Here is a 16,231-nt window from a genome sequence, read left to right as displayed (position 1 = left end):
CGGGCTCTGGGCCGGGTTGCGGCCTGCAGACCGCCCGGGCCCCGTCTATTTCATCCACTGCGGCCGAGGCCCGCGGGAGCCCCTGGCCGCCTGAGAGGAGGCCGGTGCCGGGCGCCCTGGCCCTGCCCGCACACGGGTAACCCGCTGGCTGTCAGGGACACCCGGGTGGGGCTTCCACCCGCCCTGACACGCCGCGGGGGGCGGCGAGGCGAGGCGAGGCGAGGCGGGGGGAGGCCGGCGCTGCAGTGGGGGTGAGGAGGAGGAGTGGAAGCGAATTGAGAGGGGAAAAGCCAGGGGGGCGTGAAGGAGCGGGGGATGAAAGGGGAGTGAGCGGAGAGGAGGCGGCCGCGGGGAGCGGAGCGGGACGGCGGCGAGCTGCCCGAGCCAGCGGCTGCCAGCGGGCGAGGCGCCCGGGCCATGGCGCGGCGGGACGGCGGCGGGGGGGTGCCCCGCCTGCTGCTCTGGCTGGCGCTGTGGGGGCTGTGGCGCAGCGGCGAGGCGGGGGCCCTGTCCGCCCGCGGGGCGGCCCTGCCCTTCGGCGCGGGCCCGCCGGCGGCCTGCAGCCCGCGCTGCCAGCACGGCGGGCTCTGCCTCGGCAACGGCACCTGCCTCTGCTCCAAGGGCTACGAGGGCGAGCTCTGCCAGCACGGTAACGGCCCGGCCTCGCCCCGCGGGGGCTGCCGGTGGGCGGGAAGGCGGTGGCGGGTTGCGCTGGGGTCCCTCGGCGGGGAGCCACCGTGGGGTGGGCGCCGCCGTGGGGCGGCCGCGGGGCGATGGCGGGCGGGGAGAGGCCGCTCCGCGCCTCGCGTCGCCGTCGGGGAAAGGTGAGAAGCGCCGCGGGCAGGGCCGCGCAGGGCGGCCGGCCCCGGGGCGCCCGGAGAGCCCGGCGGCGGGGCGCCCCGCCGTGCGTCGGTTGCCCGCGGCTCTGGGGACCTCTTCGTAGGTGGTGGTCCCTGGGGAGGCGTCTTGGCCTGAACAGGGCTGGGCACAAGTACCTGTGTGTGAGCTCTGGGAGGCCTTCTGCAAGCAGAAGAGCTCGGGTTTGGATCTGGAGTGAGGCTGGCGGTTAGATGCCGGGGAGGACGTAAGTAAGGTGCGGTGGAAGAAGAGGGATAAAGACACCCAGTTTCTGGTGAGGCGAGGCAATGGTAGCAAATTGGTAGAGCACAACCAAGAGCCAACTCCTTTATGAAGACACACACGTAGGTGAGTAGACCCAGCCGTCAGAAAAGGCCGTATTGTCAGGAGATGGCGTTTTACCACTTGAACATTGGGTAGACATCCACTTACTGGACGGGCTTCTGCATCGGCTTCCTTTTATAATTTTCACTGTGCATGTTTAAATACTTGCCTGGATAAGGAATAATGCTTTTAGAGGCTTGATGGCTTTCTGAGCCTCAGCAATGTTAAACTGGTATTTCTAGGTGTGATTAGTGAGAATAGTACTAACGAAAAGATCAAAAAAGTGTGTAGAAAGCAGTTTATTTTCTGCATCTCTTGTTTACTTAGAATATGTTGTGCTTGTAAAAATACTGGAATTTACTACTTAGGTGTTACCTGACCCACAGAGTCATTTGTACATCCCATTTCCATGGTAGGAGGCGTAAAGCTAGGGTGGACTGAAGTCTGTTCCTGTTCGTTTCCAAGGGGAGACAAAGTATTTTTGAAAATGTCACCCAATATGCAAAAGTAAATGCTGGGGAGAAGAGTTTTCGTTTAAACCCTGTTTAATGTAACATGCCCGATTTCTAATTCCTTTCTTCAAAAGTTTAACTGCAGAGTATTGTGGCAATTACTTGCTAAAAATCACTGAATATCAGGAGTTCTTTTGCTTCACATGTTGTCCTGTGTGAAGAGGTGGTATAATTTGTACAATATTTGTTCTAGTTCTCAATGCCCTTCATTTAAAATGTGATTATTTTTTTTTTTTAAGCTCTGAAATGGGATGCTGAAAATTTCATTCAGCACTGTAATCATTCATGGAGCGTTGTTTTATTTAGAAGCTAAGGCTAGCAGGTGGTGACAAATGATGTATAGCTAATGTGCTGCGTAGTGAGGATGAATAACTATGCTGTATGCACTGTTCCAAACAACTGTTGGATCCTAGACATTTTCGGGCTTAGGGCTTTCACATCTTCTTAGATGTGAAAGATTGTTGGAGATGCAAATCCATTTTTGAACTAGAGAGGGGAACTCTCTGGAATTGTTAAAGGAACCACTGAATGCTTGCTCTGATAAAGCCATCAATGTAGAAAAAAATTTGGATAAATGAAGCTTCATCCCTTGTTCTGTCAAGAAAACGGAACTGAAAACTATGTGAAGTAACACAGAAATAAAATTTTTCTTAAATTGAGAGCTCTTGTGTGGCATTTCCAATGAACTGAAAGCATCTGGTAAAACAGTTATGTAGAGCTGAGTGCTGAATGGCTCTTTCATACATGTCTGTGTCCTTTATTTGCATGCACATACTCATTCTGCAGATACTAGTGTGAAAAATCCTCTATTCTTCAGTTGGGTTGCTTGAGAGTGCTATAAGCAAAATAAATGTGGCATTACTCACTGCTCGCCTTTTCCCTTTTCTTCTGTCTGTTTCAGACTTCTCACCCATCCAGTCAAAGGATAAAGCAATGGGGTGTAGAGAACTCATCTCACACCTGGAGTTAATTCAGATGAGATTCTCTGAAGCACGTGGGTTTCTAAAATCTGTGTGTGAATAAACAAATGTTTTCTCAGACACCAGGGCTGATTCAGGAATGATTTATGAGTAGCAAGGAGGTCTATGCGAATTTATTTTCAATCTGACTGAACTTACCCAGAATTTTGCAAAATGAAGATTTTTATTTGTGCCTTATCCAACCTGTCCAAGCTGTCAGCAATGAAAAAGTTGCAGAATCTGTGATGATCATAGATGCTTTTCTCCCAACAGATAATTACAGTTATGACAAAAGTTACATTTGTTTCAGATGATTTCTGAACAAACACTGTACATTTCAGAAGGATCTCTGAGAGGCCATCTGAGGCAAAAAAACAGGGTGCAGGAAGTGCTGACTTACTTCTGGAGACATTTTAGAGAAGAGGTATAGGAAATGAGCATGTAGTTTATCTGGAGAGGTATGTAGGAATCCAGTAAACAGCAAAGTCTGATATTTCATCTTAAGAATCAGAAGATGCCCCTGAAGTTGCATTTTTTGTTAAATCATTTCTTCTTATCACCTCTTTTCTCACCTGTCATTCCTTGACTTCAATTATCAAAAGCTTCTTTGGCAGTGCAGCTGTGTTCATTTGTTCCTTTTTAATATGGCTCTTTCTTCTGCCTCTTCTGTCTAAGGTTCAAAAGCTTCCTTAGTTTGAGTGTTTAAAAGCTTAAAATGGTGGAGTGCTCTCTGTGCAGGGAACCTATTTCACCTGATCAGCAACGTAGGATGGCAGGGCAAATATATCTTAGGAAATGTGAAGACAAACTAAGTACTCAGAGACTGGGAATTTCTTATGTACTTTAGTAATAATATTGGTAAGCTTCATCACTATTTATCCAAGCTTTGTTTGTTGTCTGTCTTACAGCAACATGTTATCCAAAATGCAAAAATGGTGGGGAGTGCCTCAGACCTGGAAAATGCAGATGTCCACCTGGCTATGGCGGTAGATACTGTCATAAAGGTGAGTAAGACCCAAACAAGTGATAGCGTGGAAAGACAAGGAGTTTGAAAACAGACGAAATTAATTTGGGACTCCTCAAGCCCAGGATCTAATGCACTTTGAAATAATGACCTTAATTCCTTAGACCTCTGACCTTACTGTCAAAAAATGCATGGCCTAGAGGATCTGCATTACAGGAGAATGGGGTGGAGCATATGTACTGAAATGTGCTGTGAGAATTTTGTCCCTTGGAAAATACTTTGTTTATGTATTATGTAAATATGCTGTTTAGCTCTATAACAGACTCTTTCTAAATAATTTAATGAAATGATTTGTATAGATACATATTTCTGCATTAGGTGGTTGAAACTTTCGTGTAGTATCTGCAAGATGGTAATATTGATGGCAAGTCGCTAAAGATATGCGTGGCAATGTATTGTTGATAGGTAATGGGAGATGACAGAGATGAGGAGTAGCAAAGACCAATTTTTATCATTTTGTGAAGCCTATTGAATATATGCATGGATTGGAAAAGGCAATCCAAGAAAACATTGTTATGTTGTTATGAACTGATCAGACTGCTGATGATAACTTGAGTTCTGGGATAAAAGGGGAAGCAAACTTGAAATAGTTTGAGGGGAAAATGATGTAGTAGGCAAGAGATCCCCAGAGAGTGAAGGAAAAGAAAGCATTGTTTTCCTTTCAGAAGAAAAGCCTCAACCTGGCACTTAACAAATTTCTAGAAGTTCTTTTTGAACAGATGCTGGTAAATTAGTTGGGCAGTCATCACTGTGCTGAGAACTTAATAAGCATTCTGTCTGACTGTGGTCACAGCAGCTAGCAACATCTCACAGGCTTCTCTACTTATGCTTGATGTTTATTCTGTGGGCATTTTCTTTATTTCCTTCAAATATGAAATAGCTACAAGAGTTTACTTGGAGTCTAACCTAATGGATACTTGGGGAAGGAATTTGACTAGTTTCTGCAGCTCTCTGGACTCTTGTTGTTCGGTTGTCTGGGTTTAGGTTTTTTTTTGTTTGTTTTATTTTTGAATAAAGCTGCATTTGGTATTTTATGAAGAAAGCATGACCTAAGTGTACCTAACATGGTAATATCTGTCTAAGTTTGCAGAAGCTTAAACTGTAGCTCTGGGATGTTAACTAGACTGAATGGGAATTCAACTGCCAGTGATAATAATTTGGTATCAAAATTATTAACATTATAGAGGAATAAAAAAGATGAAGATCTTTTAATGAAGATCTGTATAACACAGTACTGTTGTGTAATGCATTGGGAAATAACTGTTCATTTTGAGGAGACATAACACTGTTGACAGCAATGAGGTAAACTGGAGCATGGTCAGCTTCATTTTCCAGCAAAAGGATTTTTTTTTTTTTAAAGTTTCTTAAAAGCCAACTGAAAGTGTAGGTTTGTGGGGCCTTGACAGGGTCCCCACAAGACGAGGGAACTTGACGTTCTCAGAAGAGCCTAAATCAGAAGCAAGGTGAGAATTACTACTTAAATAGAAAAAGCAGAGTGAGGATTCAGTTCATGCTAATACTACAGTCTAGACTTGGATTTGTATCTGAGTAAAAGTCCTATTTGTGTTTGTTATCATGTTATCCCTGTAAGGCAAAGGATGTGCTTGTGCTCACCTTTAAGGTGGAGTACTATGGCATATGGAGCCTGGATGTACAAACTTGCAGTGTGCTGCAATGTGCTATTACAGAATCACACAGAATCACAGAGTGGTTGAGGTTGGAGTGGACCTCTGGAGGTCATCTCGTCCAACCTCCCTGCTCAAGCAGGGCCACCTAGAGCCAGTTGCCAAGGACCATGTCCAGATGGCTTTTGAATATCTCCAAGGATGGAGACTCCACAACTTCCCAGGACAGCCTGTGCCAGTGCTTGGTCACCCTCACTGTGAAGCCATGCTGACTATTCCTGATGATTTTCTTGTCCTTAATGTGCCTGGAAATGGTTTCCAGGATCAGTTGTTCCATTACCTCACCAGGGATTGAGGTGAGGCTGACTGGCCGGTAGTGCCCTGGGTCCCCCTTGCCCTTCTTGAAGATTGGAGTGGTATTTGCTTTCCTCCGGTCTTCAGGCACTTCTCCCGGTCACCATGGTCGATCAAATACAATCAATATTAAATACATTAACTTACACTGTGTGACAAAGAAATATGCAAATAAGCTTTGAAGAGCTTTTCTAGCTGTGCTGGAGTTGACTTGCGTGTCCTTGCGTGTTCAGCATTTGTGCCAAAAATCTGTTAGCTGAAATCATGCTCAAAACTTGTGGTAGAACAGAGATTTGGACTTTTTTTCTACCAAGTATCAAGCAGACATCCCAATTGTCCATCGTTATAGTGAAGGATAGTTGTTTCTTTTCAGTACAGTGAAGGTGGTATATACATTTACATTCATGCTTGTGAAAGGATGCATTTGATTGTACAGAACAGTGATAATGCCATATTGATATTTCAAAGATGGTGCATACCACAGTTGATACCAATCATATGTCTGGCATAAATGATGCTTCATGAATGAGGCCTTCAGGGCTTTGATGTATAGAACGATTCTGGAATGAGGAGGCTGACTTAGGTAGTTGGCCTTTGGGAAGGCACCACTCAACTTGAATATGGTCATGGGTTCACTTGTCAAAGTAATATCCCCTTCTCTTCTTCCTCTTGTTATGTGTAGGTCTTGTCAGGTAAGGAAATATGTGAATCCTTGACCACATGTTACTGGCTTACCAGCTGTGATTTGGCAAGATCAATAGGAATATGCATGTTAGTAGTTATGGTAATGTAGCTGATGAACAGTGGTGTAGCTGATGAACAGTTGGTTCACAGCTGGGGAGGGGAGGAGCTGTGCCATAGTGGTAAACATGTTTGTTGGTGGTCTCAGGCTAAATGCTTAACAAGCTTTTAAGTGCATGCTTAATTTTAACTGCATTTTGAGTTGGCATTTGCAGACGTGGTTGTGTCATCCTCACTCATTCCTTATAGAACTGTGCCTTGCTCTGAATAGTTGAAATTTAGATGTGATAAAACAAGTAGTAGATGGTAGACCAGCTGTTTAAAGATAATTATTTGAAGTCCTATGCCGCTTCTGAAATGCACTGTGTATGCTGTTCTTCCGCAGTAAGCTGTGAAGGAGGCTGTCAAAATGGTGGGGAATGCATCTCTGTCAATGGAGTTGTGAAGTGCCTTTGTGCTTCTGGCTGGACAGGATCAAGATGCCAAGAAGGTGGGTATCTACATTCATGAAAATATTTATATTGATTAAAAATATAACTGCAGTAACAAAAACATTTTAAAAGTATTAAGAGGCTAATAACTATGGAAATGGCATTGCATTACTACAGAAATGAAGGACCTACATTATTGGTACATATTCAGATAAAATAGCGTCAAATTATTTTGCGTTAAAGTGTACATCTGTTAATATTTAAACCAAAATTCTTAACACAATACATAAGGGTTTTTTTTTCCATTTCCATGGTCCTGGAAATGCCTTTAGAGTTATACCAGTTGAGTATCTGGCCTGGAAGAAAATGTGTTTTGCCATTTTGATTTGTATCATCCTGAATCTTTCATTCTGTCAGGATTCTTTTATATCAGTTTTATAAATCCTGCTGACTTATCCATTCTTTTCTTCTAGCAATTTGTCCCCAAGGTTGTCGGAATAATGGAGCTTGTGTGGCTCCTGGGATTTGTAGCTGTCCAGCTGGATGGGTCGGTGGAGCATGTCACTTAGGTAAATGACTTCTGAGATTTTTCGTTTATCCTTTTCTCTACTTGTTTGATTTACCAATATAGTGTTCAAATCTTCAGTGCCTAACAAACCTGCTAGGAAAGTATCTTAGAATAGTAAATGAGAGCTGCTTCTGCATATTGAGGATCTTACAAGTATGCACAAGGAATAGATGGCTTTTCAATTTGGTCAGAAAGACAGAACTTTTCCACTTTAAGTAAATTCAGATTCAGATTTTGTTTGTCATCAAATTCATTACTTGGTATGTCTTGTCAGTATTTCTGAAATATTTTCTATAAACCGAGACCCCACTATAAAGAACCAAAAATGGCCATTTTTGCCATAGAAACACTATCACTACTGATGTGGGTTGGAAGCTTCATGCAATTTTCCATGTCCATAAAATTTAAACTTGCTTCTCACTTTGAGGATAAGTTGGCAGAATCAATTCCAGGTGCTCTTAAAAGAGTAAGAGGAAGCTGGCTGTTATCAGGATTAGTACTGACTGACATTCTTGCTGAACCACCACTTGTATTTTCCCAAATTTTGATTCAGAAAAGCAGACGTTGATTATAAAAACTTTAATCTACCCTTCTCTGGCAGGGCCTTGTACGCTCATGACAGCACTGCCTTGATGCTAAAGGCTGAGACTGTAAAAAGGAAAGTTTTTTTTGTTTGCTTTCTGGGAGATGGAGAGAAAGCTCATTTAAACGTTTGCTTTTGAACTGGATATCATGAGTGCAAGGTCTCTGGATTAAGTCCTCTGCATTTGAAATTTTTGTGTGGCTGTGGGTATCCAAATCAGCTAGTGTTAGTTCTTCTGCAATATATATAGTCGAGCAAACATTAACAAATAATATTTTAACATTCCCATTTGACCAGCAAAACGCTTATCCTTTGTATTCATCAGTGTATCAAGGTAGAGGGTGATATTAAAAGGTAAGTAAGGGAGATGCAGAGAACTTACAAAATGCTTAGCTCCATTCTCTGCACCAACAATAATGATAGAAGTGTTCAGGTTCTTAATGTCAAAATAATCACTGTTCCTGAACTGACAAGATCTGCATCCAGTTTGACTTCTGTTGGTACAGAGGCTCATAAGCAAATTACAGCAACTGGCTTGTTACCTGAACTGGTCTGTAGCTAGGGGACACCTAAAGCTGTGCCCGCTCAGTCCTTCTCTGCTCTTCTTTTGGGGGAGTTGGGGAACAGAAGGGCAGTGTGTGAGCAACAGCTAGTATGTGCCAACTGTTTCTTCATGGATGTGGATCCAAGAACTGGCTTGAATAAGTTTCAGCAGGAATTGTTATTGTTCCCTCACTTTCATGGAGGCATCCATCTCAAAAATAGCCTATGCCTTAAAGAACAACAGAAATGATAGTATTTTAAAAGGGGAATGGAGCATGAATAAGACTAGATGTACTGTGGCTGTATTCCAGTGAAGACCACGATACCGTAAATTGAGAGGCATTGCTTTTCAGTTCTTTCATTATGCTTTTATTTATACTGTCCCAGCGCGGTCACCAGGGAACAATTCTGCTAGCACAGTGAGACAAAGAAGAAAAATGATCCTGTGTTGTGCTGAAGACACACTATGTATCTGGTGTCTCATTTCAGCTGTATGTAAACTACCTTGTCAACATGGAGGAAAATGCATAGCTCCAAACGTGTGCAGATGTCGACTGCCGTACTCTGGTCTACAGTGTACAAAGAAAAGGAAGGAATGAAGCAATTTCAGCAAAAATAAACTGCAATTTCTTCATGTAACTCTTCATACAGAGACGAAGTCTGCAGCAGTGAGGGACCTTAAAACAAACATGGTAACTAATTGATTTCAGATAGCTTTTTGTCTTCATTATATAAACGCTTTTCTGTATGAAAGAAAAGTATTACTGATTGTAACAAAGCTGTTAAAAGTATCCAAGTGTGTGTAGTGTATGGCACACATTTTCTTCTGTTCTCATTTTTCTTCGTAAGCAGAAGTATTATGTCTTGGTTGATACAGCTGACCTTGAAATAAAATTTACTCTTCAAATAAAGTACTTTAGAATAGATCTATGCTCTTCTTCTCGTTCCCCCCCGCTTTGACTAGAATTATTGCATTATATTAATGATGTGTTTTTTAGAAAGCACATGAAACAAAACATCCTAAATTCAGCTTATCAGAAGTGGATGTTAGTTCAAGAATAATTTACCTTTAATAAGATTACACGGTTACAAGAGGAAACTTGCAGAGTTTGCCTCTTTCTGGAACATCAGCAAACTGCAAAGCATCCTATTAAAATTCTGGTTATTGCTTTACGTATGCTTCCTGCCCCTCCCCCCAAGCAGATTTGGATCTTGATCAGTTAAGCAGTATTAAAAAAACCCACAAAACACAGTACTTATTCAGACAGTTCCACTGTTACTTTCTCAAAGCTTAATCCATACTGATACGCTAAAAGAGTTCTTATCTTGACTACTTCTACAATCATATTATCTGATCATCTCTCAACTTCCAATTATTTCTTTTCCTTATCCCAGTAAGATAGGGAAATGTGTTTATCTCCCTTCTGGAGATGTAGGCACTGATGATTCATTCCTATTCAAGATTGTGTGGTTACAGGAGCAATATAATGGGAGGCTGCAGACTGGCAGTGAGGAAAAGCCGTGTCTGTCACAAATCACCTGTGTGGAGGATGCTGAGGCCTATCTTCTGGTTGTGTTCCAGTTTGGCCTCATTTAGGTTTTGCAGCCTTTTGAACGGGCTGCAGGTTGGACTGAGACTTCTGCGTTCATTGTCCCATGTCTCATCTGTGCTGTTTCTTGAAGGCTACAGTTGAAGAAGGTTTTGCCAAAACATGCAAGTTAACTTTCTGAATGATGCCCAAATAATTTTTTTTTTTTGAGAGATAGATTCATTTTCGTTGTCTTCTAAGTGAAACTGGAATTTTTGGTGAAAGAATTTTAACTATGCATTACTTTAATCCATTTGCCTATGTATTATTTTAATCCATTTGATGGAATAACATTGTATCTGTGTATAAGCTCCCTTACCAGAACATGTAGCTTTCATAGTCAGAGTGACTTGTTTCCCCAGGGATTACAAGCCACTGAGCATTGACAAGAAGCAAAGGAAATGGGGTCTTCTCAGTTACCAACCTTCTCTAAAAGAGAGAACCTAAGCATACAGAGGGCAAATGAAAGGCAATGGTATAGTTCATGAGACTCCTGTTTTCTGTTACCAGCAATTGCTGTGTTGTGTAGTTGAGAAGCCTTCCTCTGCCCTTGCTTTGGAGGCTGTTGCAGGCTTGGAGGCTGTTCAGATGAAATCTGCTACGGACATGTGTTGTGCAGGTTTTGTTGCCTGGGCAGGGGACAGAGTAAGAGGAGTGTATGTTTTTTGTACTGCTTTTGCTGTGATACATTGGATATTTCAGACATGCTGGTGAAAAATGTGGGTTTTGTGCATGAAACAAGATGATTTCATCAACAGCTCTGGAGTAGGATTTATGATGATGAAATTCTGTGTCTGTGTCACAGTTCACTACAATAATCACACCATAATTTAGAAAATCAGGAGTTAAGTTGAATACCTTAGATGACATACTGGTTGCAGGGAAGTGAATGGAAAAAAATTAATTGCCTCAGACCCAAGATTTCAGAGTAAATGAGCAGAAGAATGTAAATGCAAAGAGGCATAATATCTCAGCATTGTTCATGAAAAGACTGACTTCTACTAATAAAGCCAAAAGTGACAATAACGGTGATGAGAAGCTAAAAGAGATACTAGCATTGTTAGGAGCATGAGACCAGGAGCAGTCAGTGAGGGAGACCTGTAATTGGTGTTTCTGAGCAGGCCAGAACAAATGCTAATTTAAATACTTTCCTGTTTAGAAACGATTGAAGTAAGTAAGCAATAATTTGATGGCACACAGAATGTGATGGCATATTTTTGAAATACTGCTTGAATGTAGCACCATCTACTGGCTACAGGGTTTTTTGTTGGGGTTTTTTGTTTTTGGTTTTAAGAAATGTCATTTAAATCTCTGCAATATTTTAAGTGAGTTTAAAAGTGAATTTTCTAGTGGTTATTTTAATGTAGAGCAGTCTCAGAATGTATTATTAATGACAGTCCAGGTCCCAAAATTATTATTTCCACAGTTCCACATATATTTACTGAAAGAGCTGTCAGTATTCCTTGTCTTTTGTTTGTTTCCCACTTACTGGAGGATTGAACATACTAGTTACAGCATGTAATTTTGGGAGCTAGATGTATCTTCCTGTGAAAAGCTAGTTATGCATGCAGCTCAAAGGTCAAGGAAAATGATACGGAAAAGGTTACTTCCCTTATTTATTAGAGCTAACTGTAACATCTTATACAGATGCTCTGATTTTCACTAAGAACAACTTGAAAAATTGTAGGGGTAGTGCTCTGGTTGCTCTTTTTAGAGCTTCTGTGGAAAGGTGAGAAGTGTTTCTTCTTTTTAATTTACTTACATGTACATTTTACAATTTATATTTTCTCTTTTACTGTAAGTTGTTGTAGCAAGAATGGAGTTACTTGGTTTATCTGTAAAATACCCCTTATTGGCTAAACTGACCTCTGGGTGGAAGTTGAGTAAAATGACTTGACATTGCCATGCGACACCTTTACAAAAGAGAAACTGCATAAACATCTTTAGTCATTAGTAACATTTTCTAACCTCTGTGTTTGGTTTTGTATATGTACCCAGGTGTTATGTTTTATTGAGAATTTAAACTTCGGATTTTCCCATTTGGGCAAGTAATGTTTCTTGTGTATGATGGACAATCTAGTAACAAAATAGTTTCGACTAATCACATAATTACTGGGCAGTTCTGAAGTAGCTGGCTGTCTTTATGCATGTACTAGTAATTTTTCTGCTTCACGTGCTTGCTGGAAAATAACACAACTTAGCACTGAGCATTTTTGACTACTGTAGCAAAACTCTGGATGTGCTTTTGTTCGCAGAGCTTGCATTTAGAAAATGTAAAAGAAATAATTTCTGCTTTTAGAAACACTGAAAATAAGTGGGAAATACTAAAAGTTATGATTAAAAAAACCCCTTTATTTGGCCTAAAATCCTAGAAAGGCATATATATATAGACTCAGTTTCGTGAATTGAGGGTTGCACAAACTCATTAACCAAAGTACCGTTAACAGTGTTCCTGGCAGATGTTATCTTTCTCTTTAGCACACCACCTCTGTAACTGACATGTGGAATGGGGGCTATTACAATATGAGATCATGCAATATTGGTATGATTGGCATTTTAAAAACATTTTCAGAACCTTGTGTATTCAAGAGTCATCTTGAGGCATCAGTTCCAATGGCTAGTCAGGTTTTGTTCATAGAGATCTTTGTGAGATGACGTGAGAAAGGAAACAGTTCAAGTGGAGTAGGTTTTAAATAATACAACAGTTCCCAGCAGATCAAGCTATTGGCCACTTCGATGCTTGATTAAAAGAAACTATGGAAACACTGAAACTTAAAATGCAAGTGGGAAATTGAAAACATTTTTTAAATACGCCAGTCAGGCACTTGGAAATCCATCAGGTATCATTCTGGAATGACACTAAGCTCTCAAATTGCCAGCTTACTTTGCAAAATTACTTAAGAGGACTATCAAAAGATGAGGAGAAACCTAGGCACAGAACTGCTAAAGGCTATGATTTGGCAATCAGCATCCCACAGTGGCAGTAAATGGCAAAATAAGCTCCATTTTCTTCCCACTCAGAATTAGTGTATGTAAATTGAATATTGCTCAGGAGAACAGGAAGTCATGATGTTTATGTTTGGTTTAAAAAAAAACAAAATAGTAAACTTCAATGGCTTAGCCGAAGGGACGTTTGTATCTATTACCAGAGCTCAGTTGGTTGCGGCAGGAACTGAAATGTCTTTTACAGCTCTAGGGGAAGAAAATGGTGGTCCTCTGTAAGAAACTTCAGAAAAACTGGAATTTTATTTGTTCAAAAACTATGTGGCTGCTGGTAGGTGCTAACAGTTCATTGGAGCAATAGGTAATGGAAAAAATTCCTCTATGAAGTTTCCACAAATACTTTCTGATTTGATGTATACATATAGCACGATGTACAGCAAATTCCTCCTCGTATTAGTTCTTATTTCAAGATTCAGCATGGCTAAAAGCATTGTCAAATTTCTCTAAGAGACTCAGGGACAAAATTTCCTCATGTTACTGAATGCCATCTCAAACCAGGGACATAAAAGAGTCTTACAGACACAAAAATCATTCAGCAGTACTGGGTACTCAGCTGCCTGTGTGTGAGTAATGGAGAAGTGAGAGAAAAAAAAAAGAGTCGGTATCTGGCTCCTGGCTACAAAGGCTTGCCATAGATAAACCAGAATTATTCTGCATCTGGTTGACTGCTCACAAGACACGCAGCCTTGCCTCCATTGTTAATAGCCAAGTCTTGTCTTAGGTTCCCCTTCCTTCCTCACTACTAGCTAGTCACTATAACAGACTGATGCAAATACAAGACAAAGAAGAAGAAAATAGTTTTGCTTTTCCATCTGTATGCAGCCAAATAATATGTATGTAAACAATGTTTAAAAACAGAAGGTACCATTCACAAGTGATGAAGTGCGGCCTTCTTTCCTAGAGACACTTAGCAGCTATTACAATCTTGTTCCCACAAAGGAAATCTCATAGTCCAGTTGACTACATCAAACTGCAGAATTTTGGGTTTGCATCATTCATCAAATCTGTGAGCCCAGTGAAGAATCAGAGGCTGTGGGGTTTGTGCATGAGGTAGCAAAAAATTATAGAAATATATATATGTTTTAATGACTACAAGATTGTTGTATTGAAGCTCACCAAAATTCATGACTGTAATACGAATCTTTTAATGCTTCTGGATATTCCTTTCATTTAAATAAACTCTGTAATTGCCTTCAACTCTCTTGCTATTTTCAAGTCTTATACATCCATGCAGCATTGCAAGTTAATTAATACACTCCTTTTCTTCAACCATGATGCCTTTGTACCTTGGAGAGAAAAAAAAATAAATAAAGGTAGAAAGAAACTTTAATGACAAGCCCATTTTTATAATAAATTTTAAGAAACAATTTTAAGGAATCTCTGCTTTCCTGATATGCAGAAACACAACATTAAGTTAAATTTGTGCATAAAGCTTGTTTATTTCTTTAAGAAAATGTGCCATTTTGGTCAGTGTATGATACAGCACTGACTGATCAGCAATGTATTTTCTAGATTAAAAATATAATAATGCTTTGCAGGATATATTTATTTAAATCAAAATTATTTCTTTTTTTTAGGTCACGTTTTGGAAATCCATATTGCAAACATTATAGTCGTATTGTCATAGGATGTGTAGTTTTATATTTTCAAAATGTGTATGTGCATTTATTAATTGTTTCAATTTCTTAAACATATTTGCCCCAGCTCTAGCAAGTTATCTGCTATCTGACCACAAATGGTATTGGCATTGTATATTGGACTTGGTAAAGTAGAAAAAAAGATCTGAACTGCCTCCACCAAATTAATTCTGCTGGCACCAGAAAAGTGTCTAAATATGTTGAAATTAAAAGAAGAGAAACATCACAGATGATGCGAGAAAAGCAGACATCATGAAAAAGTTAGTTGTAATGAAATGTTTAATTAAATTACTTCAGTGAGTGAAGTGGCAGCACTCAAGCAAAGGAATACAACAGAAGATTACTTGACAAAACGGAGAAATGGTCATCATTCACTATAATGCAAAGAAGTAAAGCTATTCCCAAAGTTACACTTGGGGATAAGGAACGTTTGTATAAAACAGGGATGAACAGAGTGCCATGAGTCAGTTAGTTGAAAAAGATCAGGGCTTGACTTGATACAAGCTAAGAAAGTCTGCAGTGGGACACTCTTCCCCAAAATGGGGCCAGATGCTGGAAAAGAGAATAGTGGTTGTTATGAAGAGGATAGTTAGCAATTCCTGCTGCAGCCACTTAGGGGATGACAAGAGATAATCAGCTTAATTTGAAACAAAGGGAATTTACTTCAGGTGTTGAGAACAATTCTCTAAGTATTAGAGCCTATAAATGACCGGAATAGCTCTTAGGAATGTTATGAATTTTCCCTTACTGGAGACTGAAAGGAAGAAATGAGACAAACGCATTTGGTGTATTTCATGCTGCTCCACTGGACAAGGGCAGACTAGATAATGACTCCCAAATCGCTGTATCTGTGATGGTGTCTTGACTCTACATGTACCTGAATTTTCTTCCCACAGAGGACTCCAGTATAACCAGGACGACAAGAGCATACGTTAGGCAATATACACTTGCCTCCAAACAGACACTTCTGGTTGCACACAGCTAAAACAAGAGAGGTACATATGTGGCTTTATTCATGAAAACAACTTGGTGAAGGAAAAGCGACTACTGTCTCTATATACTTATTCTGCCTGCTTATAGGAGCTGAGAACTTGGTAGGTATTTTCACAGGGAAACACCCCTCACTGTAAGGAGACTTCACAGTCATGTGGAGCCAACGATGCTTTTATGCCTATTCCATCTCCCTCATGCAAAGATGCAGATTTAATACGGGAACATGCTGAGGGCATGAATGAAACTGAGATAGGGACACGAGTAAGGTGGTTTTTAACGCATCCTACTATTTCAAGCTATTACAATGGCCTCTCAGGGCTGTTGCAGCAGCGTACAGTGTTAGAGCAAGCTGCTGCATGGTCCCAGACTAACGTCATAGTCTGGAGGGCTTCAGAACGGGCAGAGGAATCTCTGCTCTTTATCCTGTCTTTGACACAGATTTGGGTTAAGATACAACCAAGGTATAGGACTTTAGGCACTATGTATT

General features: G+C 40.8%; 2 protein-coding genes across 4 annotated transcripts in view; one reads left to right on the top strand and one right to left on the bottom strand.

Moving 5' to 3' along the window:
* The first annotated feature begins 283 nt into the window (after positions 1 to 283).
* Positions 284 to 14,311, top strand: LOC142079446 (uncharacterized). 2 transcript variants are annotated; one of them, XR_012672669.1, is made up of 6 exons: positions 418 to 649; positions 3,562 to 3,657; positions 6,783 to 6,887; positions 7,302 to 7,397; positions 9,012 to 9,214; positions 12,110 to 14,311. XR_012672669.1 is itself a non-coding variant. In XM_075143667.1 (5 exons), exons 1-5 carry the CDS (start codon positions 418 to 420, stop codon positions 9,119 to 9,121), a joined length of 639 nt encoding a protein of 212 aa, XP_074999768.1. In that variant the 5' UTR covers positions 284 to 417; the 3' UTR covers positions 9,122 to 14,311. The 2 variants fall into 2 exon arrangements, 1 of the variants encoding a protein (XP_074999768.1); XM_075143667.1 differs by having other exon boundaries at positions 284 to 649; positions 9,012 to 14,311.
* VWDE (von Willebrand factor D and EGF domains) overlaps positions 14,231 to 16,231 on the bottom strand; it is a 41,035-nt gene continuing 39,034 nt past the window's right edge. For both annotated transcript variants that reach the window (XM_075143663.1, XM_075143664.1), the window contains 2 exons: positions 15,629 to 15,732; positions 14,231 to 14,400 (listed from right to left, as the gene is read on the bottom strand). In XM_075143663.1, coding sequence (XP_074999764.1) covers positions 14,380 to 14,400; positions 15,629 to 15,732 — 125 coding nt within the window. In that variant the 3' untranslated portion in view covers positions 14,231 to 14,379. The remainder of the gene's footprint in view (positions 14,401 to 15,628; positions 15,733 to 16,231) is intronic.

Source organism: Calonectris borealis, chromosome 2 (genome assembly GCF_964195595.1).
Source record: "Calonectris borealis chromosome 2, bCalBor7.hap1.2, whole genome shotgun sequence".
NCBI lineage: Eukaryota > Metazoa > Chordata > Aves > Procellariiformes > Procellariidae > Calonectris > Calonectris borealis.
The sequence above is the reverse complement of the archived record's forward strand: the minus strand, read 5'-3'. Positions and strand labels throughout refer to the sequence as shown.

Bases quoted from the DNA above. Each gene is read 5' to 3' on its own strand.
- LOC142079446 (XM_075143667.1), top strand. From the start codon at position 418: ATGGCGCGGCGGGACGGCGGCGGGGGGGTGCCCCGCCTGCTGCTCTGG. The intron at 650-3,561 runs GTAACGGCCCGG...TCTGTCTTACAG, and splicing joins GGGCGAGCTCTGCCAGCACG to CAACATGTTATCCAAAATGC. The intron at 3,658-6,782 runs GTGAGTAAGACC...GTTCTTCCGCAG, and splicing joins CGGTAGATACTGTCATAAAG to TAAGCTGTGAAGGAGGCTGT.